Source organism: Solanum dulcamara, chromosome 12, assembly GCF_947179165.1.
Source record: "Solanum dulcamara chromosome 12, daSolDulc1.2, whole genome shotgun sequence".
NCBI classification, from domain to species: domain Eukaryota; kingdom Viridiplantae; phylum Streptophyta; class Magnoliopsida; order Solanales; family Solanaceae; genus Solanum; species Solanum dulcamara.
In genome coordinates, this window is record NC_077248.1 from 49639088 (window position 1) to 49664382 (window position 25295).

General features: G+C 36.3%; 1 protein-coding gene across 3 annotated transcripts in view; it reads right to left on the reverse strand.

Annotated features, from left to right (window-relative positions):
- Positions 1–418: 418 nt before the first annotated feature.
- LOC129875936 (uncharacterized) overlaps positions 419–25295 on the reverse strand; it is a 44554-nt gene continuing 19677 nt past the window's right edge. The window contains exons 15-20 of one of the 3 annotated variants that reach the window (XM_055951184.1): positions 21344–21392; positions 21154–21224; positions 16541–16660; positions 13927–14015; positions 3973–4018; positions 419–787 (exon numbers count right to left, since the gene is read on the reverse strand). In XM_055951184.1, coding sequence (XP_055807159.1) covers positions 755–787; positions 3973–4018; positions 13927–14015; positions 16541–16660; positions 21154–21224; positions 21344–21392 — 408 coding nt within the window. In that variant the 3' untranslated portion in view covers positions 419–754. Of the gene's footprint in view, positions 788–3972; positions 4019–13926; positions 14016–15757; positions 15861–16540; positions 16661–21149; positions 21225–21343; positions 21393–25295 lie in introns of those variants that run through there. The other 2 variants (XM_055951185.1, XM_055951186.1) reach the window with 2 other exon arrangements.

Sequence of the window (25295 nt, forward strand, 5' to 3'; positions counted from 1 at the left end):
ATAGCCTCATTTCTAATCCTGTCGCTCCTGGTATGCCCACACATTCATCTCAACATTCTCATCTCGACTACTTTAATCCTGTCGCTCCTACCTTGTCCCAAATAGCCTCATTGTTATTCCAATTTTTCGATCTTGATTATTTACTTTTTTCGGCTCGAAAATTTATTGTTTACACCCACTTTTACAGGTTAGGACCAATCTAAGAGAACAACATAATCATATTTTCTTGAACCAATAGCATAAAGCCTCTTGAGTGCTCACGGTGAGACTTACGGGTCAATTTTCAAATCTAGAGTGTTGTAGTTATTCAACATTATAGCATTTCAGTATTTCTGTATGCCATCACATTGGACATCTATTACATTGACATAATCAATTTAGTATCTAAATAAAGATATAGTAACTTTGACAAAAGATATTGGCACAACTATTGACTTTGATATGATTGATTTAATTAATAAAATCAATCAGCCACTGGTTCTGATTTCTCACAAGTACAGGGAGAAAAATAGACAATTCAAGCCAAAGGGGCAAAAAAGACGATCTAATACAATGATACAACACATGGTGCATAAGCACCGTATAAAGTTACAAGTTTACAACTACAAGATTTAGAAAGAAGAAAAAGAGTATCTTTCTCCTAGTAGCTCAAAACTCTTGATCAAAAGCCTGCTGCTTATTGTTAACTTTTTTATTGGTTCATATAAAGAATGACAATGGCCATAAATAATGCACCTATACAGAAAGTAAAGGTTTATATTTTCCCTTTTCTCTTCTCATCCAATGCCTGCACAAAAAGTGAGGGGTAGAATTTAGCCAGCATTTTCATGAATCTGTAGCACCCAATAGAAGTCACTAAGAAAGGTTTACCTCAACATAAATGTAAGAAAAATATCAGAGATCTTCTATTATAAAGTAATCAATATATAAAATTTTATTACTTCAAGCTGAATGATAAGAGTAAAATATGATGTCCACTCGATAAATCCTGGTCGGTCAATAATTTTTTTTGTGTATAGTAGTTTTGATGCACGTGTGTTGCAAGTGAATGTCAAACCATGTAGCACACTAATTTTTAAAATAGTGTCAATATTGTTAAACCAAAAATTTAAATAAATGATTATAAATGGAATAATAAAGTATAAGTTTCTTTGAATAATGGTTACTAACTGTGTGCATACTGAAAGTTGTGAAATCAATATCCTAAACCATCTATATCTGTTTATAACATACAACTTAGATATAGATAAGGTAATGTGACATCTCTCGGAACCTCTCTATTTATAGCCAACAAAGAATAGTATGAACATGTGCTTATTATGCCTTATCAAAAAAGTCACAACCTTCAGAAAAGTCATAACACTTTGGAAAGGTCACAACTCATCGAAAAAGTCACAACCCTTCCAAAAAGTTACAATTCTTTGAAAAAGTAATAACTCTTTAGAATAGTCACAATCCTTCAATGTGAAAAGGTGTCTACTTTTAGTATAATATAAATAAATTAATATAATATAATATAAAATATAAAAAAATATACTACATTGGGTGTTTTAAGTTGGGGTATTATAATAATTTAACATTCAAGTTTGGGAGTTCATACTTTTAAGATAGTATAGATAGATATGCAAGCTGTTATATAGTACTCCCTCCACTCCCTTTTACTAGTACAATATGCTAACTAAAAAATTTCCTTTTACTTGTCCATTTTAGCAAACCAAAAGACAACTAATTTTTGTTTCTCAATTTACCCTTGTCTTTTTTAAGTAACTATTTTCCAAACTTATTGGAGTACTAGTAGTCAAATTTAGATTTCCAAAGCGTAGTTAGTACTACCTCCGTCCCATATTAGATGAGTACTTTCAACTTTACACGGTGATTAAGAAATCATTAATATATTGGAAGACTTTACCATTTTGCCTTTGTTTACATAGAGTATAGAAATAGCTAGTATTGAAAATTGTTTACATTCAAAAGATCATATTAATTGTAGGAGTAAAATAGAAAAAAATTAATTAATTCTATGTTGATTTAGTAAGTGATCAAGTAATATGGAACAAACATTTTTAGTAAGATGCACATTTAATATGGGACGGAGGTAATAAAAGTTACTTAGTAAAATAAACATTTATAAATAATTTCTTTAAAGGAATGCAAAATGCAAAATGCAAACTGGAAAAGCAACACAGGACGGAGGAAGAACAATCTAATAGAAAAAACACTGAAAACATATAATACATGCTTTAGATAATTTATCAAAGTTTGTTGAATTGTGTGACCATTTGATCTAAAAGCTTAAATTGTTGAGAAAGAACATCTATATTTATGTAAGTCTTCATCACGTCTCCTCAGGTGCACACCTAATTTTTTTTCACAAGTCAAACATGTGAAACATTTTTTTGGTAATGAGTGACGGTGAAACCCGAATTCAAAATATTTGCCTGCTCTAAACCATGTTGAAGAGTGTGACCACTTAACTTTTTTTTATCAGTTGTGAACATCTCATTGAAAAAGTTTAAGCTGTTATAAAAATCACACTTTTATTTACTTATTTACATTTTCAACAAACTTTATGAAATTTTAGAAAGGTATTAAGATTAGTTGAGTGAATGGATTATTATCACCTTATATGCCGAGATTAGGTTAAAAATCCATTTTCTTAACATGGTATTAGAATTTAGACATATCACCCCAATTCTTGGTTACCAATTTTAGAAACCCATGTTATGTTTTCCATTGTCTAGCTCTCAAAATCTACTCATGGGATGGGGAAGGAAGGAGGAAGACGCGGGTATCAGAATCCTAAATTGGTTGAGGAAATGTGCTGTTGTCTACTTATATGATATCGGGCGATCCTTACCTCGTGAGCCAAATTTTGGAGTTGAAATAGGTCTAAGGTCCCTTTTTTTAACATACGAATAGATAAATGCAATGTAAGTTCGGCATAGCAGTTATAAGACTAGCAATATTATATGGGAGTTAATGTTGAGTTGTTAGCCCTACACATCCACAAGATCAGTTTAGAAAAATACAAATAAAAAGGACAGCCCGATGCACTAAAGCTCCCGCTATGCGCGGGGAGAATGTGCTAAGATGAATTAGAAAATTAGAAAAGATATTAAAAATGACCATAATGGTCAAAAAGTGCAAATAGCACAGATTGATGATAAAACAAGAGAAGACTGCTTGACATGATTGGATCATGTACTGCTTCTCCACTGGTCTGTAAATGTGATACTATGGTGAGTGAAGATGTTAAAAGGAGACAATGTAGACCTAAAATCACATGAAGAAAGTTATCTTGAAAGAGCTATAAGGCAGCCTTAGCAAAAGGCAGGCCACAATAAGAAAAGATCTATACAGGTGATACCAATTAGTTAGGAAAATGTTTTAGTCATGTCAGTACATTCACTTTAAGTGCTATGCTTTCTAGGAGGTTCTTTTAACCTTATCTCAGAACTTCATGGCGATAAGAAATATAGAACTTCAACTATTATGATTCTTTATTTTGTATCAAGTTGACCTGAGATGAATTTAAATGGAGAACATGGTCATTAGCATTCAATAGCCAACACCAACTTGTGTGGGATTGAAGTGTAATATTCTTGTATACATTAGAGAAAAAACTTTAGCAAATAATAAAAAGGGTAGTAGTTTAGTGCAGTCTAGGAAATCAACACAAGTGTCCATGGATGACAATTCTGTTTATTTGTGCTAAGAACTGTCCAATTTGTGTTAGCATCGGACTACAGTATGACTCAAATATGCTAACAAAGATTTCATGCGCACACTTTCTAGAATTTAGCTATGCATCAATATACAGAAAACTTCGTCGTTTAAATTCTATACAAATAAAGATGCGCAAAATGATTGGTAAACCCATAAATGGTAGCAAATCATATGAGATGGTTAATTAAAAAGGAAGAAAATAAGTGTCAAACCTCATATTTCAGAATATCGTAAGGGAAACAATACCTTGCTCTGGAAGATTCTCATCGTCAGCACAAGAGTATCACGCATTCTACAAAGCAATAAGATAGCAGCAATTTAGGGTTCAATAATCAAAACCTGATTCAACAGTAATATAGTAACTAAGGAAACAATATACTCCCAATACCAAATTCGTGGGTAACAAAAAAAAACCAAGAACACAAGCACCAAAAGAGATAACAGCTGAATCCTCTTTTTTAAAAGGGATAAGGCAGAAGTACCCCCTAAACTGTGACCGAAATCCCGACGAGACACCTTAACTTAACTAAGGTTCTATTACCTGTTACCTGATTGCAGGAACCATGAAGGATTCGAGGATCAAGTGACTGAGTTCAGGAGGATATTGTAATTTCCACATATGATTTTAAAGGAATGTATACACTATATATTGAATAGGAATGGACCGAACTTCTAACTAATTATGTTATCCTAGAGTACTGTGCCTAACAGCTTGTAACTACTTCTGTAACAAACATTTGAACTAATAACTGTCTATTGGAAATGGCTAACTAATTTCTGGGAAAGCTAACTAATAAATGGAATTTGGCTCTCATCTCTTATTTCATGTAACAGTACTCCCCTCCAATAGAAAATCCTTGTCTTCAAGGATCAAACAAGGGAAATCTAGTCTTCAGAACATTAGTAAATTCCCAAGTGGCAACATCAGCAGGAAAACCAGACCAACTTGACTAGTACTTGAGCAACAACTTTATTACCTCACTTGACCATCCAGGTTCTGGGCAATGAGGACTAGCAAAATCAATAGTAGGAAGATAAGATATCTGGGAGGGCACTGCATAACACTTCTTTAAGAGGGAAACATGCACAGTAGAATGTATTTTGACAGAACTAGGCAATAGGAGAGTGTAAGCAACTGGACTGGCCCATAGTACTTTGCAACCAACTTATGGGAAGTATGGCTGAAGATAGTGGTCTGCTTATATGGTTGGATTTTGAAATAAACCCAATCACCTACCTCAAAATTTCTGTCACTTCTATGAAAATCAGCTTGTGGTTTCATCCTCAGTTGAGCTCTACAAAGAAGACGTTTAAGAAGTTGTAACTTTAGCTCTCTCCTAACCAGTGAACAATCAACCTCAGCTGAAGATGATTCTCCTGGAAGGTAAGACAAGTGGAGAGGAGGTGGTCTCCCATATAAGGCCTCATAGGGGGTGGTTTGAATGGCTGAGTGGTATGAAGTATTGTACCAATACTCGGCCATAGCTGAGGCATCCTCAAAACAGTAGCATCTCAAATATGTCTCTAAACATCTATTCAACACTTAAGTCTGTCCATCTGATTGAGGATGATAGGCAGTAGAAATATTAAGTAGTACCCCTTGGATTGTGAATATCTCTTGCCAGAAGGAACTCAAGAAAACAGCATCTCTATCACTAGTAATGGTATCAGGTAAGCCATGTAGTTTAACAACAGTATCAAAGAACACCTTAGCAACTGCTTGAGCAGTATAAGGATGCTTAAGAGGAAGGAAATGCCCATACTTATTGAGCCTGTCAACCACCACCAAGATCACTTCGTACCCATTGGATTTAGGCAAGCCATCAACAAAATCCATGCTAATTTGGGACCAAACCACATCTGGAATAGGGAGAGGCTGTAATAAGCCAGGCTAGGCAGTAAGATCAGACTTAACCTTTTGACAAACATCACACCTATGAATAAACTGCTTTACTTAAGGTCTCATATGTTTCCAATAAAACAAAGTGAGGAGCCTCTTCAGTGTAGCTTCAACAACTGAATGACCTCCTTAGGAACCTGCATGCCATAGTTTCATAATCTCAGTTCGGAGATTTTGATCCTTCCCAATAACTAGCTTGCCTTTCCTTCTCAGTTGACCTTGGGACCAAGTAAACTGTTTATTAGTAGGATCTGCCTGTAAGTCTGTAATGAGCTGGTGAAGTTCAGTATCTGAAGAGCAGCTATCTACTATAGCCTAGAATAAATCAGGATCAGTGGGGGACACCACCAAAGCCAATAGTTCAGCACCAGAAACTCTAGAGAGGGCATCATCAACCTTATTGTCAACTCCTCTTTTATATTCTATGGCATAATCAAAAGGCATCAATTTGGTTAGCCATAACAGCTGAGAGTTAGTGTGCAACATCTGCTCCATAAGAAACTTAAAAGCCTTCTGATCAGTTCTTATGATGAACTTCTGTCCTATCAAGTACTGAGACACTTAGTAACAGCCTGGACAATAGCTAAGAGTTCTCTATCATATACAGATAAGGCAACATGCCTAGGAGATAAAGTTTTACTGATGAAAGCTATAGGATGTCCTTCCTGCATAAGAACAGCCCCTATTCCATACCCACTAGTATCAGTTTCCACCACAAAGATCTTGTTGACATCAGGTAATGCTAAGACGGGGGCCTCTGTCAAGGCAGTCTTTAACTTATCAAAAGTTGTCTGAGCTTTACTTGACCACCTGAAGCTATTTTTCTTAGTTAAGTCAGTCAAAGGCTTACATATCATGCCAAAACCTTGGATGAATCTTCTATAATATCCAGCTAAACGCAAGAACCCTCTTAGTTTCTTAAGAGTGGTTGGTATAGGTCATTTCCTTACAGCTTCTACCTTTTGTGGATACTCCTTCTGCTGTAATAAAATGACCAAGGTACTCAATTCTATGAACCCCAAAGAAGCACTTGCTCCTCTTTGGCAATAGTTGATGCTTCACCATCTCTACAAAAACAGACCTCAAGTGCATATCAGAATATCATCAAAGAAAACAAGTACATGTTTCCTGAGATATTTATGGAATACAGAATTCATTAGACCTGGAAGGTAGCTGGGGCATTTGAAAGGCCAAAAAGGCATCACCAAATATTCAAAATGGCCGGAGTGAGTTCTGAAAGCAGTCTTAGGTACATCCTCTGATGCCATTCTCAATTGATGATATCCAGACCTCAGGTCTATCTTGGAAAATATCTTGGATCCTTCCAATTCATCTAACAGATTCTCAACAATAGGAATGGGAAACAAATCTCTGTAGCCTACACACAGTCTCCATGAACCATCCTTTTTGTTAACTAATACAACTAGAGATGCAAAAGGGTTGCAACTAGGCTGAATAATCCCCTGATCTAGCATCTGTTGAACTAACCCCTCAATGACATCCTTTTTAACTGAAGGATATCTATAAGGTCTCCTGTTCATAGGCTCAGTCCCAGCTTGCAACACAATTCTATGAGCAAAAACACCACTTGAAGGTGGTAAACTAGCAGGTTCTTTAAATAGTTTATTAAACTCAGACAACAATGCCACGAGACTATGATCACCCTCAGTGCCCTTCACATTAACTGTTTCATGTGTTTTAACTTCTACACTTCCTACTGGCATTACTTGAATCATACAGAGTTGAGATTGATCAGCACCAGCAGGTATTACCTTATTGCCAGGTCCCCTGAGTAAATGCTTCCTTCCTTTGTACCAGAATTCCATGGTGAGATTACTGAAATTCATCTTGATATCTCCCAAAGTTCGTAACCATTGGACCCCATAACTACTCCACAACACCCATGGGGTAAGAGTAAGAAATCAACTGAAAATTCAGCTCCTTGCAATAACCAAGTAATAGTGGTCATCTTGTCCACTTTCATGTTGCACTGCAGCAACCAACTGAGGTGGAGTAGACCTGATCTCACATCCTAGTTGACTGACCAACTCAGGATCAATGAAGTTGTGAGAACTCCAGTGTCTATCAAGATGTTTAACCCCTTCTTTGAGTGATAACCAGTCACTTTCAAGGTTTTGTACCCTAATGATCCATTTAGTGCATGCATAGAGATCTCCATATGTTCTACAGGTTGGACCAATTCCAATTGATTACTGCACTCTTCATGTAACTGTCTGTCTGTTCCTCCCTTAGGAGTCGTTTGGTAGAGTGTATAAAAATAATGATAAATAGAGTGTATAAGTAATTCTTGTATTAGTTATGCTTGCATTAATTATAGATAGAATATTTCTTATGCATTGTTTGATTTAGTGTATTAAAAATAGCATGCATTGCATAAAAATATTTATTTACAAAAATATCCTCAAGAATTATGGTGGAAAAGATGTAAAAAGGATTTTGAGGGGTAATTGAGTCTTTAAACATGTTAATGCATGCATTAAATCTCCTTGCATTACTAATACCTAGAAATTCATGGTATTAGTAATACACAATAGAGTGTATAACTAATTCACCCTTGTCAAGTTCCTTTCAAACACAACTTGGTATTCCTTCACACTACTCATCTGTTTAACTGTCTTGATCTCTTCCATAGGGTCATCAAAGTCATTCCCAAACCTTTCCACCATAAAGGACAGGTGCCACTGAATAGCTTCACCCTCAATATTAAAGCAACTACTCCTACCTTCTCATCTGCTGGAACTCCTTCCATAGAAAAAAACTGTTCAATTTTAAATAACCATGATCTTAGATTTTCCCCATTAAACCTCAACAACTCCATCCTTGACCATCGATTGAAATTAGAATGGTGGGAGTGGAAATTTCTCTCCCTTTCCTTGCATATCATTTCCTCTAATTGTTCCCCTCGAGAAGGATCAGCCTCCATCGCTAATGGTGATTTCTCCAACCTGACTCCCCTAGCTGTAACCTGATTCGTCAAGTCGACCACTGCTTGATCCTTTCCGGAGAAGAAACCTTCCCAGCCAAAGTGCCTACTTCTGTAATCAATTATTGCATCATCTCACGTAATTCAATTGTATCTGGTGCTTCATTACTTGGATTTCCACTGGATCGAGTACCCTTTGCCACTTCTACCAAGAAAAGAATAGCTTTGATACCAATGTTACCTGATTGCAGGAACACGAAGGATTTGAGGATTAAGTGACTAAGTTCAGGAAGATCAATTAGAGAAGAATAGTTGAGAGAGAAGAGAAATAAAATCTAAGAGAAGAAGATTGTAATTTCCATATATGATTGTAAAGGAATGTATGCAACTATATATTGAATAGGAATGGACTGAACTTCTAACTAATTCGGTTATCCTCGAGTGTTGTGCTTAACTGCTTGTAACTATTTCTGTAAGAAACATTTGAACTAATAACTATCAATTGGAAATGACTAACTAATTTCTGGGAAAGCTAACTAATAAATGGAGTTTGGCTCTCATCTCTTATTTCATGTAACATTACCCCTCTAAACTATTTTAAAATAAAATAAATACACCCTAAATGTTGATGTGGCATAGAGAGTGTCCACGCTCTTTTGAAGGCAAGTGATGAGCGAAAAAATTGGACAGATGTCCTTTTTTAATTGATCATTTTATATTTAGTTAGTACACATAATTATTGATATTAAAACTTATATATACTTAATTATTTTCATTTCTTTCTTTGTAAAATATTTATTTTAATTTCTTCATCATTTCAAACTTTTTTTTCACTTTCATTAATTTCTTATTTTTTCAATCATTTTTTTAAAAAACAATTATGTGTATTTTTTAATTAAAAAAATATTTAACAAGTGTCCTTTAATTTAACGTTTTAATTTTTTTATGTTTTATTTGATTTTTTCACTTATTTTGATATCAGTCCAAAATCAACTAAAATACAAGGCATTTGGAATTAAACTTGAAATCAAATCAAAAGGAAAGGAAAAGAATTTTTTTAAAAAAATAAATAGAAATAAAACGAGAATAAACAATGAATGAAAGTAAAAAAAATGAATTTTTTTTAATACAAGGCTTAATATTTTTATAAAAATTATGTGTATTAACTTAATCAAAATATAAGATAAAGAAAATAAGAAGACTTAAAAAAACTAAAAAATAAAAAAATATATATTTACACACGTGGCGGCGTGTGTTGCACAAACGCACCAACTTACCTGGTTGAAAGTGTCACATCAACACAAAAGGTGCATGAAAATACAGAAAAAATGAGTTCGGGAAGGGGGGTGGGGTAATAGGATCCTAGTTAAGATGTGTCGGCTAGAATTTCGATCAGAATTTCGATCATAGTTTAGGGGGTACCTATGCATTATCCCTTTTAAAATGAAAAATGAAAAGCTACCTCCCCATAAGAAGTTTACAATTTAATACTTTATCCAAAAATAAAAAATAAAGTACACAACATATCATGAAAGGTGTTTCAAATTCTCTAGCTACAGATTATAAGAGATGGAATAATTAGGTAAAGTATTATACATATAGTTGCTGACAAACAACTTACAACCGGAACAAACATTGCAAAGAACCATATCTGGAAAAGCACTTGCAGAATAATTAATAAATGATTCTATGCTAGGAATATGTGGATTTTTTCAATCATTTACATTATACAGAACATATAGGGGGTTTCATTTACTTGCATAATATGTGACCCTAACACACTTTTAGAAAAGTAATTTAAAGAGAGATGAGATGATAAAATCCTAATCTCTTCAACATAATCTATCACTGTTTACTTGTGTTATTAATGTGGATATCACCCCTAAATTAGATATTCTCCTAAACCAAGAATTTACGATTCAATACCATTTCAATGGCTTGCTTACAACTTTAGTTTTGCGTGACTGAGTTGAACCTATTAAGCAAAAAATTCACAAGAAGTTATATGCCCTGTACATGATTGTGACACCCCGGAAATTTTTTCGCAAAGACTCGAACATTTCTTCACGTGTGGGTAGACTCGGACCGGAGGACTTGTAATTCTACACATGAGTTAAGATTAATTCCTAAGTATTTGAAGTGTGTTAGATGTGTTTAGGGGTCATAAGGGATCTCTAACACCAAGTAGAGTCCAAAGAACTCCAATCGATTAAGTTTTCGGAGGAGTTAGTATAAGGGTCAACTTCAAACGACCATATCTCCTAGGATATAAAGAACTGGGTGGCCCACGACCTACCAAATTAAAGGTATTTGAGTCTTCTTTCCAACGCCACCAAGATTGCAATTTTTGGAGTTTGGAGTCAAAAGTTATGGCCATTTTACTACAGACTAGTACTGCAGGAATTTCAGGCCTGGGCGAAATTTAGGCTTGGCGCTCCAGTGGCGCCCCATGCCACTATAGCGCCAGAAAACAGCCTCAGTAGTTTGGGGCTTGGCGCGACGCGCCACTATTAGATGTGCAGGGTTTTAAGCCTATTTTGGCTTGGCGCTGCAGTGGCGTGACGCGCCACTATAGCGCCAGCAAGACTTTTGCCCAATTTTCCAGATATTTGAAGGGGGCAACTTGGACTTTTTCCAAATTATATATACACCATCCTTGAGCATTTTGGACCATTATTTTCAGCTTCTCTCTCTCTCTAAAAATTCCTAGAAATTTTCCCTCTCTTCTTCTTCTTCTTCCCCAAATCCATCTCCAACAAAGGGTGCCTTCAAGAGTTTCAAGGATTCAAGTCTCCCATTGAAGACCCAACAACTAGGTCTCTTCAAAGTCTTCACAAGGTATGTAAGGTTAACCTAAAATATGGATTGAGTTCTTCCATATGCCCATAGATGTGTTGGATAGGAGTTGTGAAAGAGTTGAACCTTCTAAGAAGGTTTTTCTTGAAAGTTTTCCTAAACCATAGAATGTTTTTAGCTACTTTTGGTTGATTGATGTTTTTAATGACTTGAGTTACTAAATAGTTATCTTTCATAATTATTGACTACAAATGTACCTTTGTATATAGATTTATAGATGTTGACGATATTCTTGAGTTGAGTTTTGTTGAGAGTATGGATTCATGTTTCATTCACATGAACCCAAGATGAGATTTCTTTGATCATAATTTTTCTTGAGTTGAGATGGATGGTTGTGTGTATATGTGTATTGATTGGAATGAAAAGAATGAATTGGATAGTTAAGAATGCCCCTTTGCTTCCATAAATTGAACATAGGACTAAAATAAGGATTTTGGAATAGATGTTTGACGATTGATGTGATGATAATGTTTGATGATGATGATGATGTGATGATGATGTTTGATGACGATGTGAATAATAGTATTTGACCATGATGTGAATGGAGAGGTTATGTTGATGAGGATGTTGTGTGATGAAGTGGATTGGAGTCTAATGTGATTTTGTGGTATGTGATGTGCATAATTTGAGTTGATTGGAGTCTTAGGAATATTTTGAAAATAAATGATCTTTTGAGGAGGAGCTTTAAATAAATTATTTGTGAACCTTTTTGCATAAACTATTTACACACTATTTTGAGTCTAAAGAATTATTAGTTTCATCTATGATTTAAAAAGAGTTTAAGCATGAGTTGAGTTTGAAAAGTCTTTTAATTATTTTGAACATGAGTATTTTGAGTATAAATGAGTTGAACATTTTTACATAAAAATGTCTATTTTGAGGTAGAGTTGAGGAGTTGGAATTATATTTTAAATGCATATAATATTTTCTACATCCATTGAGTTGAGATGGTATCAATTTAAAGAGAAGAGTTTGATGATTTGAGATGAGTCGATTTGAAAGAAGGTCCAATGAGACTAAATGAGTTGATTTGAAAGAGTCCAATGAGACTAAATGAGTATTTTGAGTATTTTACTCACTTGATAGATATGAGCATATTGAGTCTTGGGAGGAGTATCGAGCACCGAATTGGGTAAGAGTATAGTCCATACTCGAGCCAATAAACTACGTCGCCAAACGTAGGAGGGGATGGAACCGTTAAAGTCGGATGCTTCCCATTTTATTGTTCTGGCATTATAGGACTTGCTTGGATTGGATCCATGATTGGTTGATTCGTTCATACCCTGGCAAGGTATGAACGGACGTGGCAACAACGTCGGCTTGTTGTACTATCACTCGCTCATATGGTGATGGTTGTCGGTTAGAGAAACTCCCAATTGAATGGATTGTACTTGATATGATTGGTTTGAATGTGATTGTAGATGATTGAGTTGAATTGTAAGACATTGCATAACTTAATTTGCATATTTATTGAGTTGAGTCCCGTTGAGTTGATTGTGAGTTGATTGCATTGATCGGATTGGATTAGATGAATTGTGATTTGATAGTGTACGATTGGACTGGATTGGATTAGATGATATGTTGATTGGGTTGAATGGAAGGATATACGATTGGATTGGATCGGATCGTATATGACCGGGTTGAACCGATTGTATACGATTGGATTGAATCGGATGATATATGATTTGATTGAACTGTATTGTGTATGATTGGATTGGATTGTATGATGTGTGATTGGTCTTTGTCTAGAAATGTATTCTTACTTTAGACTTATGACGTCTTATGTGAGTCTCTCCTACCTTTCTGATTTGAGATAGTTGATTCGATGTTACTCTTCCTTGAGGTATGTTTCATTCTGCCATATTACATACTCGTACATTCCACGTACTGACGTCCATTTGGACCTGCATCGTTTCATGATGCAGAGACAGGTTTAAGAGATCGTCAATAGGAGCACCATTGAGGATCTATGCACACTCAGCGTATTGGTGAGGCCTTCCCTACATTCGGAGGACACCGCTTATGTTATTCTTGCGTCGAGTTAGCCCTTTCCATTTTTACTTGAGGTAGCCATGAGCATGTCATTGGCACCAATTAGATAGTAGTGATAGAGGCTTCATAGACTAGATAGTGAAGGGTCGATTGAGTATTTATTTCCTTACATTACTCTTGTCAAACTATTTTTAATGACAAATATTAGAGTTGATTTGTTGGCCCATGACCTTTATTCTTTGAGTTAGATTGATGTTTTGAGTTGCCCACCGAATATTCTCTTTATTTTTTTTTGTCTTCCGCTGATTGAATGAATGAACGGATGTGTGATCAGGCTATGTGGTTCGCTTGGGAGCCAGAAATGGTTTCTGAGTGTCGGTTACGTCTAGGGTACCCTCCCGGGGCGTGACAATGATTACAGCATTATAGGACAACTGACGACTTTTCAACCTCACATGATTTTAACCCAAAAGCCAAAATGCTAAGCTAAAAGGGATAGGTATAGTACCTTATATCGTTGTTTGTACTGAAGGGATGTGAAGACCCATCAGAACATGTGATAACAAACTGCGTTGATAGCCCACTTGGAATTTTGATCTGCACAGAGAATATTTAGAATAACACTCAAATGTTTGACAATCAGATAAATAGTACAAATTTCTATTCTGTAGATTCATGAACTTTACCGCCATACAGTTAAAGCCTGTATTCTATATATTTACTTCAATTTGCGAGTATTGACCCCCCTCACACCCACCTGCCCTAAGTACAAGAAACTTACTCATCCTTTGATCAATAATGGTATCTTCAACATTTTTAAATTACTAATTTTTGCCTCATATGATTGTCATTAGGAAATTCAAGAACAATGTGACTAAACCTCCATAAAATGAGCTTCTTTTGCTTGCTGCTACTATATTATTATAGATTTTTCCTTTCCTTTTTTTAGGTATAAGCCATAAGAACCTATCAATTGTTAGTTAATGTGCCCACAGAACACAGTTAGTTGGTTACATTCTCTTCCTCCCTACAACAAGAAATCATAAACTAATGTGTTAATTGCTCCAACTAATGGACTACTACGACAAAACACAGCTAGTTGGTTACATCCTCTTCCTCACTACAACAAGAAATCATATACTAATGAGTTGATCGCTCCAACTAATGTACTGTCACGACAATCAACATCATTAAGCCCCAGCAGTTGATGATTCAATTAATAAAATCGTGTATAATTGTGTTATTATGTTTTTTTTTAAAATAATGAAAGAGAATAAAATCCAGGATGCAACCAACAGCTTCTTTCCAATGGAAATTTGGTGAACTAACATCAAATCAAATGTCAAGACAACAGTCTACCAAGTCTAGAGCTCCACATCTTTAGCCAGTCCCTTTTTTTCTCTGGGAAAGAATAAGCCCATTTTTTCTTCCAAAGCTAATGGTGATCACTTCAACAGTATTTGTAAATCTCACTTAGATGTGGCAAAATTAACCCATGAAAATATAACCCGTCTGACCTGCCCAATAATGGGCTGATTATTGACCCGACAATTTATTAGCCAAGCTGAACACATTTAAGCCCATAAAAAATTAGGTTGATATGTAGCCCGAATTGACCCATGAGAGATCTTGTAAAAATATTTCAAAAAGAATTTTTTAAATTTGATATGTTATATACAATCATAACAAAGAAAAAAATAGTTTTATTAGATATTAAAAAATTACAAATGAACAAAGTAAGAAAGATGCGGGTTGGGTTAGACATGCATTTTAGCCCATTTCAGCCCAAGTAACTTTTGGGCAGATTAATAACCCGCTCATTTATTAACTCAACCCATTTTGACCTGTTCAAATTCAGCCCAACCCACCCATTTGACACTTAATCTCACCGGGATGATTTTTCTAATAAAAGTGCTACTGAATGTAAACCTGCAGACATACTGGCATTGTATCTCAATGGAATCTAGAAAAAGGAAGAAGAATTTTGGGCATGTTCATCATGGTTATTCCTCAAACTATGGGACTCAGATAGTGCACATGTTATCATTAAGGAAAAAATGCATATTTAAAGAATTCTATCACATTCGTATTTTTAATTATATAACATTCTTAACATTGCATTATTTTATAATATCATAATAATCTTCTCTAAAATAAAGTAACAATCTCTTAACACTCTACATAATTTCATAATTTCGTAACACTCTTCTCTGAGTTCTCTCAGATAAATTAACAAATTATCTCTGTTAGTTTCATTCTTTCGCGAATCATGGGATTGCACTATATAGTGCACCTTTACTATCACAAATTAGTTTCATCAGTTCTTTGCCATCAAATTTCAATTCTTGAATAAAACTTTTCCGGCACCGGCATCTTCCTCCTAGGTCCAAGTTGGCCATGCTAAAGCTTCCTTGAAAGACATATTCTCCCTCTTCCTACAATCTACAGAGAAGTAGGATCATCTCTCTCTAGAAGCCATATTTATAATCTCATGTAGGGGTCATTTGGTAAGGTATATAAGAATAATGCTGAATAGAATGTATTAGTAATGTTTGCATTAGTAATGCTTGCATTAGTTATGCTAAGATTATTTCTTATGCAGTGTTTGGTTTGGTGTATTAAAAATAAAATGCATTACATAACTTATATCAAAAAAAGTTCATTTACACAAATACCTTCCACACTCTTTAGCTTTGGGAAATGGGAAATGTCTTGAGAGGGATTTGAGGGGTAGTTATGTCATTTATCAATCTAATGCATGTGTCAAAACTCGTTGTATTACTAATACATGAAAATCCATAGTATTAGTAATAAACATCTCAATACACAATAGAGTGTATAACTAATGCAAGCATTAGCTATACATAGACTAAAAAAGTGTACCAAACAATGTATTAATACTACACAAAGCCTAATGCATGCATTATTTTTTCTAATACACTCTACTAAACGACCCCCTAGTGTTTAAGACTATGGATGCATATCTTCACATTATCATACATTCGTAGGTAAATGATGAACTCAGCTTCTCAAGACCCATGCTAGATCAGTACCAATTAGTAAATTCTATTAATAAATAATCCAGATTTTAAGTAATTAATCCGTCAAAGGAAAACACATACCGACAATTCTTTGGAAATTTTTTCCACTATTACAACATCTTGTGTTCTATGAACCTTTACTTGGAAGCTTGATCGCCGCAAAAATATAGTAGCTGGTTCCCAGTTCTCAGAAGAGTCCACCTGTTAAGCAGAACCAAAGAAATAGAAGAGATTGTCCTGAGAAATCTCACATCATATTGACAACCATGATATCTAAGCAAAATGATAACATAGTTGACTCAAAATAAAACACTGAACAACACATGCATGAATTCCATTCTAACCAAACATTTTATGAATTCAAGTATATGAAAAAAGTCCAAAACAAATTAAAAGAGTTAAGGCTAACAAGTGTAAGTCCTAACCAATGAATTATCATCTCTGTACTCATTTCTCTAATTTGTTCTGTTCTTTTTTTAGTAACTAACGGTTGTATTTAATTACTAGTAGCAATCATTACAATTCAAGCAACTAACACAGCATGCTTAGTTCTCAAAATTGAATCTCATCACACAAGATCTCTAACACAATCATATTGCTCAGAATTTAAGGTTATTCAGGACATTCCTTATGCTAGGCTGAGATCTAACAATAGTGATGTAGGCATCTCTTTGGCCACACACACTACAGATCTACTCTTCTTCACAAAAAAATTCTGTTGTTCCTTTCAATCCATAGACCATACACACATTCTGTCATGATGATCTTAAAGATTTGAGCTTTTAAGGACTTCCCCTTCCAATGCTGGATACTCCATCCATGTAAGCAATCTGTTCCATAAGAAAATGGAAAATTGGCAGTGGACAAACAAGTGCTCTATGGTCTCATATGCATTTTGGCACAATATACAGGTTTTGGACACTTCCATACCCCATTTAGATAATCTCTCTTCAGTTGTCAATCTCTTGTGAAGCATGAGCCACATAGTGAAATTTGTTCTGTTCGATAGGGCTTATTATCCAAGTAGCTTAAGAAATATTTTCCCAATAGCCGTTGATGTATCTATAACACTAGCTTCAACAGAAAGGATACCTGGTACCTAAGCTATCCAGAAAATGAATTGAGCGTCAGCAACTGCGAGAGAGGCTATAGGTGGAAAAAGAGGTGAAAATGAACATCTCTTTGCCTATCCAGGGAAAGGTAATGTCATCAATAAAATATTTTGAATAGCCTGTCTGAACTCTCAAGCACTTGAGCAATAAAAGAGGAGGAGACTCATTTAATTGCCTGCTGAGTGCAATCTGGCTAACGGAATCTGTTAAGCCTGAGTAGAAGTTAATAAGTTTTCTTAATGCACATTCGAAACGAATGCTCCCTTTATTCCAATTTATATGATATAGTTTGAATCAGTACAAAATTTAAGAAAGAAATGAATGAAGACTTTTGAACTATTAGTATTAAGCATGCTGGAACATTTGTGCCTATAAAACTTTTGAAACTTGTTACCTTAAACATACCAGACAATTGTTTTTTTATAAGGTGGTGAGGGGTATACCGCATTCCGAGAAGCTATTCACTGGAGCCTGGAGGAGATTTCAATGGTCACATTGGGTATGACAGTCTGCATGGCAGTTTTGATTTGGGTTTAGAAACGGAGGAGGAGCATCGCTATTGGATTTTCCTAAAGCTTTTGAGGTAGTGGTATCTAATTCATGCTTTCCAAAAAAGGATTGGAAATAGGGTAGCACAGTGGCCAAAACTCAGATTGACTACCTACTCATTCGGAAGCATGATAGAGGCCTTCGTTAGGGTTGTTCACAGTTTTGGTTAAAACCAAAACCAAACCGAATAAAAAAATCGACATTTGGTTTGGTTTGGTTTGGTTTTAAATTTGAAAAACCGATAATATTTGGTTTGGTTATGATTATAGTAAAAAATAACCGAATAAATAACCGAACCAAACCGATAATTATATACATAAAATTTATAATTATTTATATTATGAATTCTCTAGTTAGTTTAGTTTAAATATGTAATTTTTTCATTTTAATGGACAAAGTTGTTTGTATTTTGGAACCTCTGTTTCACTTGTTCTTTTAAATCTAAATTGCATTGCAAGTTTGGTCCACCTGATTTGCCATCAGCATGTCTTTCCCTCAATATGCAGCAAAGTTCGCCCTTGTGGGCGTGCGCCGTGAGGAAAAAAGAGCTTCATAAGAAATTTGAAGAATGTAGAGAGAGAATATTTGAATTGTCCCGGCTAGTCATAAACCGAAAAATCGAACCAAACCGACAATAACCAAACTGGTGGTTATTATTTTACTTGATTTCGTTATGGTTTTAGACATTTAAAAATCGATTAAATTGATTTGGTTATAATTTTAATCAATAACCGACTCAAATCAAACCATGAACACCCCTAGCCTTCGTAAGGATTGCAAGGTTATCGCGATTGAGAATCTTACTGCCCAACCTAAACTCTTGGTGATGGACTTGGGGATGAAGACAAAGGGAAAAAGAAGATTTTGTATGATCGACCGAGGATCAAATAGGGTAGCTTAACCCTTGCATGAGCTTGGGAGATGTGGAAGAAGTTAGAAGCGATGGAGGCTTGGGGGAGTAATGGTGATGCAAATGGCATGCGGGATAAGACAACCAGTTGCATTAGGAAAGCAACTAGAGAGGTGTTAGGGGTATCGAGGAGCAATTTTTGTGGCCATCGAGGGGATTGGTGGTGGTATGGCGACATTCAAGGCAAAGTTGACACTATGAAGGCTGCCTATGCTAAGTTGGTGGAGAGCAAAAACGAGGACGAGAGGTGGATGAACATGGCAAGGTATAAGGCGAAGAAAAAAGACGTGAAGTTAGCAGTCACAACGGCAAAAACGACAGCTTTCGAATGCTTGTATGTTGAATTAGGGGACAAAGAAGGTGATAACAAGTTGTTCAAGCTTGCCAAGGCGAGAGAGAGGAAGGCTCGAGACCTAGGTCAAGTGAAATGCATCAAAGATGAGGACGGTAGAGTGCTAATGGAAGATCCCGTATACAAGTTGTATACCAATAAAAGTAGAAAACCTACACCAAAATATGGTTCTCTACAAACGAAACTCAATCTTCTATACCAAAGGGGAACCTCATGGGAGCACCAAAAGAACAAAAGATTGTTTTGCAATTTTATGATATCTTATTCAACCCTTTCAAATACTATCCCATTTCCCTATTTCCGTGTAACCAACATAATGGCTAATGGAGCAACAATCCATGCCTGTGGACTCCTCTTCCGTGACCTACGAGCCCAGTTTTGCAATGCCTCCTTCACTATGCCGGCATCACCATTATACTCCAAATCAGCTAAGGGCCACAAACCACAATTGACTAGCCACTTTATAGTGCAATAGGAGATGGTTAACATCTCCGCCTGAACTCCCAATGAAAAAACAACTAATACAGGTGATCCTCCAATTCCTTAGATTTTCTACATCCAAATTGCTCCCATAGTTGCCAACCACTCAAAGAAACACACCTTCCTAGGCACCTTGGAGATCCAATAGAGCAATGAGAAAAAGAAGATTCCTCCCTCCCTAGTACCCTTGGCAATTGGGCTTAATAATGAATAATTCATCCTATTCTCGAGCAAGCTCTACTATTCCCCCTTCTCCTAATCCCGAAGGCTTCTTCTAAGTCTCAAATCCCAATGGACCTCCCTTTCATGATACCTCCAATTGGACTATCAATTTCTTTTGGAATAAGACTTTGTATAAATTGGGAAAAGTTTTCCTCAACTCGCTCTATCCATACCACTTGTGTCCCCAAAAACTAATCCTTCTACCATCTTCAATCCTAAAGGAAATATATCCCCTTAAGTCTTCCCACCCCTTCTAATACTCCTCTATAAACCACATTTGTACAAGGCTATAATGTTAATGGTCCTCCATTCCCCTTCAAGACACCATATTTCTCTGCTATCACTCCCTTCCATAGAGCATCCCCCCCCCACAATGTTGTGAAAAAGCGCCGAAGCGCTTGCTTTAAGCGTGAAGCGAAGCGAGGCGAGGCCCTAGCACTTCAATATTTAGAACTTTGGCTCCACTCCTGATTCTCATGACCACTTTCTTGATGGTGACAATTAATGAAGTACATTATTCTACCAATTTAGTATGTTGTTAGCCTTTTGATCAAAAAGAATATTAATTTAGTATGTTCTCTATCAAGGTAGGGTAAGGTCTGCGTACACTTCTTCACTTTGCATCAAATTAAACCACATGCTACCCTCCCCACTATACTATGGGATGTTGTGTTTGTCTGTCAAAAATATCTCTTTTTTTATAACTGCGGTGTCCTGGTTAGCTTGCACGCACCTCAACTAATTCCACTGGATACCTTCTACCTCTCACTAGCAATAGGTACCAAGTAACTTTATCCACCAAGACTGGACGGATGGAAAAAAATCACCTAATGTTTTTGTCTCTGCTGGAATTTGAACCTGAGACCACATGGTTCTAAACTCACTTGATTCACCCCTAGGTCACACCCTTGGGTGTCTATCAAATCCTTTTTTCAGTACAGGAAACCCAAAAAGTTGATTCCTGAGCATTATTCTGTAACAATTGTAAAAGGAAAATTTGGAATAAATAGAAAAAAGCATGTAAGTTCATGTCCATTAGCAAATAGAAATTTACATAAAATCAACCTACAAGCATGAGAACATTAAACGTGGCCTGGCCTTCAGTAATATGGGTATCGATCTCTAATTGCATGTCTGGGTCTGCAAATATCAAAACATTCATCAAAAGGAGTTGAAGAGCACACAGCAAGCAAGAAGAGAAAAATGTTATTGCTCAAAGTGGACAATGGAATCACATATTGACAATGAAAGTTAATTACCACATGTTATTTTGTTTTGATCATTGGCAAAAAGCCTGACAAGCTCCCCCTGACAATAACAAAAATTAGTACAAAGATCTACAAGATAATATGCATTAAAAATTATCATACAAACACTATACAATAATACAAACACTCAAAACTAAGAAGAATAGATGGAAAATAACTAAGATCAATAACAAGATCACTGTTGCAAAAGGAATTTGCAACTCAGAGAAAATCAATGGAACAGTAACTTAGAGCTAAGAAGAAGAAAGAAAAGAAGAACTGAATATAATAGAAACTAGGTTAACTAATTATATTTTCATTCATAATTCTCATAATGCAGTGGTAGGTACAGATATAGGCCTTGGCCAAGCCTCTCCACCAGGAATCTGACACATCTTACTATCCTAACTGCTCCAAAATAAGGGCTAAAATGAAATAAATAAACTACAACTAATGACTAAACTGTAAAATGTCCTTGCCTAACTAACCTTTTCATCAGTTGTTAAGCACCACTTCATCAGCTCAGAGTACAACCACTTCACTATCAGCAATGTCAAAAGTGCAACATTTCTCCCTCCTTAAAAATCTTCCTTGTCCTCAAGGAAGAAAAGTTGGAAACCTGAGCTTCATTTTAGCAAAATCTTCCGAAGTAGCTTGTTCAGATGGCATGTCCTTCCATTGCACTAAGATTTGAGCTACAGCCTTATTGCCCCATTTTATCATCCTTCTAAGACCTTATCTGGATCAACACAATAGTGACTTGCAATGTCTACTAAAGGAGGGTGGTTAAGTACTTCTGGAACTGCATAGCAGGGTTTCAACTGAGAAACATGAAAAGTAGGATGTATGGCCACATGCACAGGTAAGGAAAGTTTGTAAGCCACCTTTCCTATCCTCTGTATCGCCTGGTAAGACCCATAATACTTCACTGAAAGTTTGTTGAAAGTCTGATTAGACAAATTAGTTTGTCTGTATGGCTGAATCTTGAGGTAAACCCAATCTCCTTCTTGAAACTGCCTATCACTTGTGTGTTTGTTAGCCATGTCTGTCATTCTATGTTGTGCCCTGACTAAATGAATCCTTAACAATTGAGTTTTAAACTCTCTGGCAGTCAAGCTTCCATCAGCTTCTTTATCCACAGCCTCACCAAGTAAGTAAGGCAAGTGTGTAGAGGGTTGTTGTCCATAAAGAGCCTCATATGGACTGGTATGTTTTGCTGAATGTAAAGTGGTGTTGTACCACCACTCGGTCAAAGAGAGGCACATGCTCCAGTCCTTCTGACTATCAGCACAATAGCAACTTAAAAAAGTCTCCAATGTTCTGCTAACTACCTCAGTTTGCCCATCATACTGAGGGTGATAAGCTGTTGAAGTACTCAAGTCTGCCCCTTGCATAGTAAACAGATCCTGCCAAAACATGCTAATAAAAATAGGGTCCCTATTACAAACCACATTCTCAGGCATTCCATGCAACTTGAATACCTGATCCATGAAAGTTTGAGCCACAGTTGATGCAGTGTAGGGATGTGTTAATACCATGAAATGAGCGTATTTGGTTAGCCTATCAACCACCACCAAAATGGTGGTCTTTCCGTGAGACTTAAGCAGCCCATCAATAAAATCCATGCTTATACTTGCGCATGCTGTGTAAGGGATCTACAGTGTTTGCAACAAACCAGGATAAGCTGCATGATCACTCTTACTTCTTTGACATATTACACATTGTCTGATATAAGATACCACTTCATCCTTAAGGCCTTTCCAATAGAACAACCCTGCCAGCTCCATATAAGTATTGTCCATTCCAGAGTGTTCCCCAATAGGTGAATCGTGCCAAACTTTGATAAGATCTTGCCTCAACTGAGAATCAGCCCCTATCATTAACTTCCCATGCTTCATGAGTTGCTGGTGAATGTAAGAGTAGCCCTTGTATTCTCCTGTGTGACTCTGAATCTTGTCAAATAACTCAGCTAATTACCCATCTTTGATCCAACTCTCTTTAATTCTTTGAAAGAGAGTAGAATCTACAGGTGTTATGGCTAGAAGGAACACCTCGATCATAGGCAACCTGGACAAAGCATCAGCTGCCTTGTTCTCCCTTCCCTTCTTGTACTCAATCTCAAAATCATACTGCATGAGTTTGGCCACCCATTTCATTTGGAACCCCATTATGTTGTTTCTGATCCAAAAGGTATTTGAGGGCCCTCTGATCAGTTCTTACAATAAAGAGTCTTCCCAGTAAATAATGTGACCATTTAGTAATAGCCATAACCAAAGCCAACAACTCCTTATCATATACTGACAAAGTCAAACGTTTGCTCCTTTGCTGATGAAAGCTATTGGATGACCATCTTGCATCAACACAGCTCCTACCCCCAAATCACAAGCATCAGTTTCAACAATGAACTGGATAGAACTAACAGGCAATGCTAACACTGGAGCAGAAGTGAGGGGGGTTTTGAGATCCTCAAGGGCCTTGGTAGCTTTGTCGGACCAATGAAACCCTTCCTTCTTAAGCAAGTCTGTCAGAGGCTTACTTATGATCCCATAATGTCTGATAAATCTCCTATAATATCCAGCCAAGCCAAGAAAACATCACAATTCCTTGATATTCCTAGGGATGGGCCATTGTTGCACAACAGCCACCTTCTTAGGATCAGTCTCCACCAGTGTTATCAAAGGTGAAAAGCGCAAAAAAGCTCTAAGGTCCGTTTGGGCTTTAAGCTCAAAGTGCAAATAAAGCGTGGGCTTTAATAAAAAAAAGGCGCAAAGGGAGAAAAAAATACAAATATATATGTTTAGTCCAAGATTAATAATTATAAACATGAACGACAAATATATGACCAAAGAAATTGAAAACAAATTATGATAAAGTGAAATATCAATTGTTTAGTGTCACTTCCTAAGAAGAGGCTCATTGGCAAGGAAAAGTTTGCCTTAGAACCTTGATGACGACACTGAAGCGCACATAAAGCGACGCGAAGCGCTCAACACATTTCGAGCCTCGCTTCAGGGCTTAAGCGCGTTTAAAGCACGCCTTTGACTACAGTAGTCTCCACCCCTTCAGCAGAAATGAAGTGAGCTAAGTATTCCACCTTATAAGCTCCAAATATACATTTATCCTTCCTTGCCACTAGGTTATGTTGTAGTAATAGTTCAAAAGTGATCCTCAAGTGTATTAAATGCTCCTCCAAGCTGCTAATATATACTAAGATATCATCAAAGAATACCAACACAAATTTTCTAAGGTACTCTTTGAAAACATGATTCATCAAACTCTAAAAACTAGATGGGGCATTAGTGAGACCAAATGGCATCACTAAGTATTCATACTGCCCAGAGTGGTCCTGAATGCTGTTTTGTGAATGTCTTCACTGGCCATTCTGATCTGGTGGTATCCAGACCTCAAATCTATCTTGGAATATATCTTGGAACCTCCTAGTTTCTTCCAACAATTCCTCAATTATTGGAATTGGAAACTTGTCCTTTATAGTAGCTTTGTTCAAGGCTCTAAAATCCACACATAGCCTCCATGAACCATCCTTCTTCCCTACCAACACCACTGGGGAACCATAAGGGCTATAGCTTGGTTGAACAATACCTTGATCCAATAATTCTTGCACAAGTTTCTCAATGACATCCTTCTGCTTAGATGAATATCTATAGGGTCTGAGGTTGACTGGGTTGTTGTTGTTCTCCAAAGGAATCCTATGGTCATACTCCTTAGTCAGTGCTAAAATCTCAGGAATTTCCTCCCCACTGTCCACTATTTCATTGGTCGTTGGCATAACATTGGTCATGAATAATTGAGCTCCACTCTCAGCCATCTTGCCTATGTTTTTAACATCTACTGTCTTGATATTATCCCTAATTCCCGACAAGATAGACTCCTTTCCTTGGTATTGGAATTTCATGGTCAGTGTCTAAAAGTTCATAAACAAATCACCCAGGGTTTAAGCCATTGG